The sequence below is a fragment of the Eumetopias jubatus genome, unplaced genomic scaffold (genome assembly GCF_037043125.1).
Source record: "Eumetopias jubatus isolate StellerSeaLion01/CBP00866 unplaced genomic scaffold, mEumJub1_p1.0 scaffold_7, whole genome shotgun sequence".
Taxonomy (NCBI): domain Eukaryota; kingdom Metazoa; phylum Chordata; class Mammalia; order Carnivora; family Otariidae; genus Eumetopias; species Eumetopias jubatus.
Window position 1 is genome coordinate 115,134,916 of NW_028274813.1, and position 9,026 is coordinate 115,143,941.

Here is a 9,026-nt window from a genome sequence, read left to right on the forward strand (position 1 = left end):
CTTGAACTCAGCCTGGGGTTATCTCTGTTTCAAGACCAGAAGTTTGGTTAAAGAAGAAATGCTTAGTGTGCCCTCAAATTGATGAAGTAGGTGGTATAAGATTTGAAGAGAGGAGAGAGCGAGAGAGAGATTTCTTGCCAGTCAACCATGCATGCCTGAGTTGTGACAATGACATTCATTGAAAATTAGGAAAACCCACACTTTACCTGGCCAATATTTGTTACTCTCCTGACCAGTGACAAAATAAGGTATCCTGGCCCACTTTGTAGAGCTGTTGTATAAGTCTGGGCTGTAAGCCTCTACAGAAAGTAGGTAAAAAATTATTCTTGGTTGTTCTGTTTTCTAGATGACATACAAGGTATAGTAGAAAAAGCAAGCTTTGGTGTTAGACAGACTTGGGTTTGCAAGCTGGTAGCCCTGGGCTGTTTTGTTTTGTTGTTGTTGTTTTTTTTTTTTTTTTTTTTGTAATTCTTAAATCTTCAGCCTACTTTGAAGGGTTAGCGTAAGGACTAGAGATAATATACATAAAACAGCATGTAGACAGCCGCAAGAAATCGCTCCTGCCATTATTACTGTTACTCGGCACAGGACGACCAAGACCCTTTCTGAAGACTTCACTACAACATGGTTTGTTCCTAACCATTTCCCTTCCAATTAATCTTCCTTTACATATCTCAGCCTGCTTACGAAAGTGTGCGTTTTATGTTGTGTTATGTGCATTCTTCTTTCAGATCTGTAAGAGCAAAGCTAAAGAATCTCAGCAATACTATCACAGCTTGGCCGTCCGGCAGAGCCTGGCTGTCCACTTTAACATCCAGCAGGACTGTGGTCATTTCCTTGCTGAGGTCCCTGATCGTCTGCTTCCCTGGGAGGATCCCGATGCCCCTGAAGAGGAGGAGGAGGAAATGGAAGAGGCTGAAGAAGAGGTGAAAGGAGAAACAGATGGGAAAAGCCCGGAGCCCTGCTCTGAAACAGAGTCATCCCAGAAAGCAAGCCAGGGGGGCCTTAGCAGGAAGCAGAGAAGCCACGTGGTGGTCATCACCAGAGAGGTTCCCTATCTCACCGTGGCTGATTTTGTGCGAGACTCTCTGGGCCAGCATGGGAAAAGCCCAGACCTGTATGAGAGGCAGGTGTGTCTGCTGCTCTTACAGCTGTGCTCTGGCCTGGAGCACCTCAAACCCTACCATGTCACTCACTGCGATCTTCGTCTGGAGAACCTGCTGCTCGTCCACTACCAGCCGGGGGCAACCAGCCAGGGCCTGGAGCCTGCAGAGTCCAGCCCCACCTCGTCTTGTTCCACCAGGCTCATAGTAAGCAACTTCTCTCAAGCCAAGCAGAAGAGCCATCTGGTGGACCCCGAGATCCTCCGCGACCAGTCCCGCCTCGCTCCAGAGATCATAACAGCCACCCAGTATAAAAAGTGTGATGAGTTCCAGACAGGCATCCTCATCTATGAGATGCTGCACCTGCCCAACCCCTTCGATGAGAACCCAGAGCTGAAGGAGAAAGAATACACTCGAGCAGACCTGCCTCGCATCCCACTCCGCTCACCCTATTCCCGGGGCCTGCAGCAGCTGGCCAGCTGCCTCCTCAATCCCAACCCTTCCGAGCGGATCCTCATTTCAGACGCCAAAGGCATCCTCCAGTGTCTGCTCTGGGGCCCCCGGGAAGATCTCTTCCAGACTCTGACCGTCTCTCCCAGCCCAGCACAGAGGAGCGCCCTGCTCCAGAACTGGCTAGACATCAAGCGAACACTGCTCATGATCAAGTTTGCCGAGAAGTCCCTGGACAGGGAGGGTGGGGTCAGCCTGGAGGACTGGCTTTGTGCTCAGTATTTGGCTTTCGCCACTCCAGATGCCCTCGGCTCTATTGTGAAAACCCTACAACACCGCTAGTCTGTCCTGCTTGCCGCTTTTCTTTCATTTCCCCCTTCCAGTTACCTGTGCGCTCCCCCTTCCCAGAGCTCCCACAGAATTCACGGAAAGGAGAGAGACCAACCTTGCATCCCTGTGCAGGAAAAATGCGTCCTCTCCGAAGGCTTACCCACGGCCCCGCACCGAGCGTGAAGCTGGGTCTGTCTTCCTGTACGGCCATGCGGTTGCCTTCCATCGGAACACCTCTCACCCTAATTGTCCCCACATGCAGTAGAAAATGAAAACGTCCGTCCCGGAAGGCACAGCTCTTTTGGTATGAACTCAGTGAGCTATGTCCAGCTCCTGCGTAATTCTGAATATCACCTGTCTTTTTAACCACAAGTATTTATTCTCACTAGCAATAGACAGATCTGACCGGTCCTTACCACCATCCACTAAGCTCTCACAACAGATTGGTTTTTGTCTTTAAAGTATCAATCACTGACTCTCTTACCAGGCAGAACTGCCATCCTTAGCATCAGGCCAGTTTCATGTCTGGGGACTCTATTCTTTGTTCCAGCAGATCGTCAGAAGACAAGGAGAGATTGCATCCCTTGGGTCATGGACGCATTTTCCCTTGTCCTCGGTAAGTGGGTGCACTGCACGGAGGGTGGCCCTGCCAGTCTCCCCTCTGCTGCCACTGCCTGATTCTCCTTCACTTCGACTCTTTCCCCACTTGCCAGTGAAGTTCAGGTTTATCAGCCACTTGTGGCCCCTTCCCAAACTGACCCAAGGTGGTGTCACCAATGCCTCCACTGGGTGCGTACAGTTCGGACCTGATAAAGAGCTGGCAGGACACCCGGAGATGAGTTTCCACACATGCAGTTCCCTAGGGCGCCCCCCCCCGGCGGGGGGGTGATGGTTGAAGGTGCGGCCTTTGATTACTGTCAGAGCTGGCGGTGTGGATGGCCAGGGCTGGTGGAGCCCGGATCCCAGCCTTACCCTGAGCCGTAATGGGCCAGCTCCCTCCTCTCAGTAGCCAGTGTTAACTAGTCCCCCAGACGCTGTAGGCATGAGCCGTGAATGACACGAGTCAGCTGAGCTCAGAGAGCTGCCCGAAAGCAGGCATGGCTGCTGGCTGGGAGGGTGGCCCGAGGCCGGGGAGGGGAGAAGGCCGCTGAGGAGACGGCCGGCCTCCTCCTCAGAACGTGGACCTCGGCGGAGGAGGCTACCTCCCGGTGGCCCCAGCACATTGCTCCTTAGGACTCTCTGCAGTGGCTCCAGAGGACGGCTCGCAGAGGCTTTGATTGCTGAGGTGGGTGCCTGCGAGCCGTGCACCGCACATGTGGTCCATGCTCCTCTCCTATGAATATATGTGCAATTTTTGTATGTATTTTTTTAGCTGTATATTACAGTGTTTATGTTGCAATTTCACCTGAAGCAAGTTCTACAGAAATCCTCCCCTTCTTCCCTTGGCACATACATATTTGCGCTGAGATGAGAGTTCCTTCTGGGGGGTGGGGGTGGGAGGTGACGTGTGTGGGCTTGTTTTATTCAAAACTGTGAGTATCTGTTTACTTCAACCTTGAAATCCCAAGAGTTACTCAGACAGTGTGAGTGTGCGCACACACGGTGTGCACGTGCATGCTGGGAGCAGGGGCCGGGCCTCTGAGGGGGACAACCTGTGGCATGGTTGAGAGAAGTGTTCCCTGCATCTTGTTGGCGAGGGGGCTCCGGGACCCCTCCCCTAGCAGTGCAGAGCTTCTGAAAGCCAAGACTGTGCAGTATTACTTAGATAGCACATTAGTGGCCTTTTGGAAATTTCTAAACTTTTAACATTTTTAACAGCCTTTTTCATATGATTCACCTAAATCAAAGAGGATCAGGAAGGGAGAAGAATGTATTTTATTGTGATCTTCTTTGTGTTTTGTTGTTGTTTTTGTTGTTGTTTTTAAGAAAACAGGCCATGTGAGGCTCCAGATGGAGGATGTCCCTGTCCTCCTGGCCAGCAGTACAGGACTCCCAAGGAAGAGAGCTCATTGGCCCACAGAGAGCCTTGCCCCCTCTAGCCAGAGTACAGGGCTTGGCCCCTGGGAATGGCCACAGTCCGCTCCGGGTCCGGGTCCTGTGGCATGGCTGCGCCTCGCCTAGCGGACTGCTGTTTAGTTCACCTTAGCATAGCCCATGTGCACATAAGTCCTTGCCTAATTATACACTGAAGTAGCGGCACACAGACCACTGACCACGTCAGCCAGCACGTTCCCTTAGCAGTCCTCCCCACCCTCCCCCAGACGGTTCGCAGACCGAGACACTTTCTCAACGTCATTCTCGTGGTGCCTTGCCCATGTAAATTTGAATGTTGACTATTTAATGAGGTTTCATATTTAATGAAGAATGTTCCCTGGTCCCTCTGTTTGTTCTCTAAGTATCCTTTTTCTTTTCTTTCTTTCTTTCTTTCTTTCTTTCTTTTTTTGTTCCCCTGTCTGACTTGGATCCAGCCTTATTCGTGTTAACGCTATAGTATTCTAGGCACGGACACTCTCCACTGCCGCTATCTTAGAGCACTGGTAAACCGAGCACCTCCTTCGCACCAGATTTGTGTAGTACTGTTTTTATATTCAGATTTGTTAGGGGCAAAAGATGAATGCCACCTAGTCAGAAAAGGGCCTCAGGCTTCCCAGAGACAGGTGGCTACAATAATTTTTCTCTGAGGGGTGGCTGAGGAATGTGAGGTAGAGAGGGAAAAGGGTGTTACAGGTTAGAGCTGGATAGACAAAACAACTGTATCTCTACATCAGATGGTCCTCGGAATATTTTTCCAGAATAGTGAAATTCAGTCAGTCTAATATTATCACAAATATTTTTTTACAGTTCCATTCTAATTATAGTAGGAACTTTGAATTCATTCATCAACTGGAAAGAAACCCTACCTTCAGACACAGACGGATATATATATATATTTGAGTTTCGCATTATGACTAGGATGGCACTTTAAGTTCTCTCAAGTAACGTCAAGTTACTGAAATCATTATTTGGAAATTTTTTCTCTTCTGTTGAAGTCTATACTACAGATTCTTCCATTTATCAAGAGTTCGAACAATTAAGCCACCTTTGGAACTTTACCTTAAGCCACATGAGCAGGAACAATCTGACACATGTCAGTGCTAGAGAAGCAGGGACATGGGTGGAGGAACCAAGACCAAGCCTGAATGTATATATAGCAGAGTGCCTTGTTAGAGACAAGCTAGTCTTGGAAGGAAGAGAATCCGATGTCCCACAAAGAGGACTAGGATTAGGAGACTTCTCCCATGCCAGCCTGAGGGAAAGCCCCTTTGGGAAAGTACACTGACGTGATGCTCAGAAGCTGATCATGAAGAATAACTGCAGGATGGGAGAAAGAGCCGTTGAACCTACGGAGTCCACAAAAGAATCTTGAGTGAGTCATGAATGAGGCCTACCAACCCCTAGATGAAGTGAAAATTGGAGGCCAAGAGAACAGCAGTTAGTTTCACGGTTTGCCCTCTGGGGATGAACTGGGCGAGGTGTAGAGGGGGCACCAGCACCCACACCACTGACGTCGGGGGGCTAAAAGTAAACCGTGCTTGTGAGGATTTTAAGAGTCTGGGTAGCCTTTCATCGTCAGAGTAAGTGGGGACCAGTATTCCTTCCAGACTCAGAAGAAGTTTGTTAACATGGAAAACTCATAAGCCAGGAGATCTTTAGGTATAGTAATAGTAATGAAATAGTAGTGACATTTCTGGGAGGAAAACTGTATTTTAAAGTTTCTATTATTGCAAATGAAAGACCTTTGAGGCCTACTAAATAGGAAGGCCTGGAAGGATTGCACTCAACTTCCCAAATTTGAATTAAAAACACTTCAATGCTGGGAAGTAACCTGACTTGGTTTTGTTGGTAACCTGCAAATATAATATTTTTCCCTAGATTATACTGGCAGTGATCTGAAAAAAAATACAGACTAGTCCCAGAAATCAGGATGTACTCAGGATACTGCACTGTAATTCCAAACGATTCTAGATGTATGAATGAAGTACAGACATACTTGAAGATGAGGGAGAGAGGGACGTGGCTCCCCAGGCCGCCTCTGACATGTTTTTTACTTCCCTCACTAGTTGATGAGGATTGAAAATTCTGGTCCAGCCTAACAAGTGAACAGGATGGCTGCCCACGAAGCCGGGTTATTAGTCTTACCTCATTGAAGCTCATGTTCTCAAAGGCCCCAAGTGCCGTGCTGAGACAAAGCCAAGTGCTGCCCTTGCGGAAGTGTGCACTGAAGGCCAGCTGTCCGTGCTCATGGCAGTGCCGAAAGTAGGGATTCTGTGGACCAAAAAGAGATGCCGTAAGGGAAGCCAGGGAGCTACAATGCAAGATCCTAGATAGAGATGATACCAAAGAAGTCCAGCCTTTTTGTCCTGATGCTTCCGAGGTGAGGAGGTTGAGTTACAACAGGTGCCATCGAAGGAGAACTCACGTACATTCCATGTCAAGGAATTTGGCTGATAAAATAATCCATCCTCCAAAAAAGCACCTATTTTTCTTTTAAATAAGTCCATGTTGTCTATTAGGAAAAAAGAAAAAGAAGATGATGGTGATGATGAAAGCCGTGGGCCCCAGTATCTAAGGAGAAGGAACCAGTCCCTCTCCCCGTGACGTGACCGTGGCTGTTGCCATGACTTCAGCTTGGGAACATCGCATCCATGTGATTGTGAAAGCTGGGCAATTTTTTTCTGAGAGATGTGGTAGTTTCAGTAGGTTTGTTTAAAGAACTCCTGCGAGGTTTCTTAACAAATTCGAATCGTTTTTATAAAGCTTCCTACAGAGGTGGTTACCACTCGTCACCATCATTTAATATCTCTAAGTGCCCCGAATGTACAAGGTGCTATACAGCTGTTAACCGTCCCCTCCCTGCAGCTGTTTGAAATTGGAGCACGCTTTTGCCTCAGCCACTGCTAGAAGCTTCCCCACCTAAGTGGGCTGCAGGGGCCTGCATTCCCGCCATCCCATCACATGCTTCCTACTCCAGAGAGCCTCTGGACTTATTCCAGCTTCTCGCCTTTACCCATCCCACTCACCCCCATGCTTTTTTTTAAATTAAGAAAGTTTCAGGGAATCAAAAGAGGTCGGAAATTTTTTAACCTAGCAGAAGTATAGAGTCATATATTTTGCTACGATTATTATTGTATTATGGAAAATCCACTTTGCCCGTATAGTGTGTGGAAAGTATGTGTGTGTCTGCACTCATGATAATTTGAATGTTGAACAGCCCTATACGGCTTCAGGGTAGCGTTTTTGAAGGATAAACCACACTGCTTCAGGAAGCTTGCTCCAAGTACTACTTGGTTATCCCTTCCCTTACCAGTTTTTTAAAGAGTTACTTGTGAACACACTGGGTTGGGATTTTCTGTTGCTACGCAGGGCATTTTGGCATGAGATCAGGGCAGAAGCAAGATGTCATCCTTCTTATTTGAATCATGGCAGTCCTCATTCCAGTCTCTCCTTAGTTCCCCGTGGCTCTGTCCACACCCTATATTTGAAAATCTTATTTCTCTTGCTCTTTCCTGGAGCTTCAACCCTCTACATATTTTAGAGTTGTATAAATCTACCAATGTAAGGTCCCCTCTGTCACCAGGTGGTGCCGCCCTTTGGTTTGCTGTGGTACTTTGCTGTGTTCTCTGTGGCATCATGTTACTGTGTAAATAAATTTGTTTTAATATACACTAAAAACCAGAGCAGCGCTTGTTTTTTCAGTGACTTTCCCGTCTTGACACGCTGGGGAGGGTTTGGTTGCAGACGTGGTTGGTTTTGCGCCCCCCCCGCCCCAGGGTTCATTCCCTCTTGGATCTTCATTCCCTGCTGACCTGGACAGTATTTCCTGTTCATTCCATCCCTGACCTAAGAAAACTCGGCCCAGAAGACAAAGTGAAGGCCTTCCGCTTTGCCCAGCGCCGCCCTAGGGCTGCCGGTCCGCTGTGTGAGATTGCCCCCTGGTGGCCGGTCTCCATACAGCCTTCCTGGGCTGCTTGTGCACGTTTGAGGGGCTTGCTTACCCGGCTCTCCACAGCTGCTCAGTGAAGATCTCAGAGCCGTGCAGACAGTATGAGCGGAGGCAGGGCCTTGTGCGGCATCGAGCATCATCTGCTGCAGAATTCACATACCTTTTGCCTGTTCCTTAAAGTACACACTCACAGGGTTCTCGCGAAGGCTGGCAAGCTCACACGCTGACACTTCGGTAGCAGAGAGGCCACCTGGCTTAGGCGGGGAGAGTCAGCCATTGGCCGTGGTAGCAGCAGCTGCCTCATTATTAAGAGTAGAACGGATGGAAATGCAAACATGTAGATTCTAAATTTAGACCAGGTTTTAGTTTTAGAGCTCTAAATCCTGTACGGTGGACACTGTCTCTAGCCCAGTGTTTCTGCTCCTCTCCACTAGCGATCACTGTGGAATTTGCAGATAATATTTAAGGCATATTGGAATACAGTGGTCGCCAGACTCGAGTTTTGTGTTGTCAAAGAGGCAAACCCACACTGGCGTGGACCTCAAACTTCCCCCTGGCTTGTCTGAGCCCGGGAGGAAAGGGTTACAGCAAAACCCAGGAGGCAGGCACGCCTACTTGCTGGGGCGGATCCAGGACTGCCCTTCCTAGCTGTGAGCACAGCACACTGGCTTCTGGGGGCAGGGGTTGGGGGGAGAGCCAACGGAAGAAGCAGGCCCCTGGGGCTGAGCAGTCGCAGAACCGGCGTGCACTAGGCTCAGGTAGCTGTCAAGTGCTCCACTGGCATGGGCGGCCGACCTGGGCCTCAAAGGATTTGGGCCTAGATGGCGGGACCAGTTCAGGGTTGCTCTAGCCAGACTCCAGGGTAGGCAGAGCAAGGCTCGAGAAAACTGGAGGTTCTGTTCTTCCAGTGGGGTCACTTTACCCAGCGTGGGTTCCAGGCCTGGGAATTCCACCAGTGGGTCCTCAGCAAGACCAGCATTCTGTTAGATTCTGGGTTATCCTGGCATTTGGATAGAGCCTTTGGTTTCCATATGCCTGCAGACTGCTTTCAACTCAGATCCAGAGAATCTGGGTCTTTCCCATCTGGAATTAACTGGTATGAGTTACCCTCTGGGTGCGTGGGGCTGTGATCGTGCACCCTCCGCTCTGGGAGCTCTTTG

General features: G+C 49.2%; 1 protein-coding gene across 5 annotated transcripts in view; it reads left to right on the top strand.

Annotated features, from left to right (window-relative positions):
* Positions 1-7,595, top strand: part of PEAK1 (pseudopodium enriched atypical kinase 1) — a 335,997-nt gene extending 328,402 nt beyond the window's left edge. For all 5 annotated transcript variants that reach the window (XM_088024907.1, XM_028092663.2, XM_028092665.2 and 2 more), the window contains one exon: positions 732-7,595. In XM_088024907.1, the coding sequence (XP_087881033.1) occupies positions 732-1,895 (1,164 nt within the window). In that variant the 3' untranslated portion in view covers positions 1,896-7,595. The remainder of the gene's footprint in view (positions 1-731) is intronic.
* Positions 7,596-9,026: the final 1,431 nt, after the last annotated feature.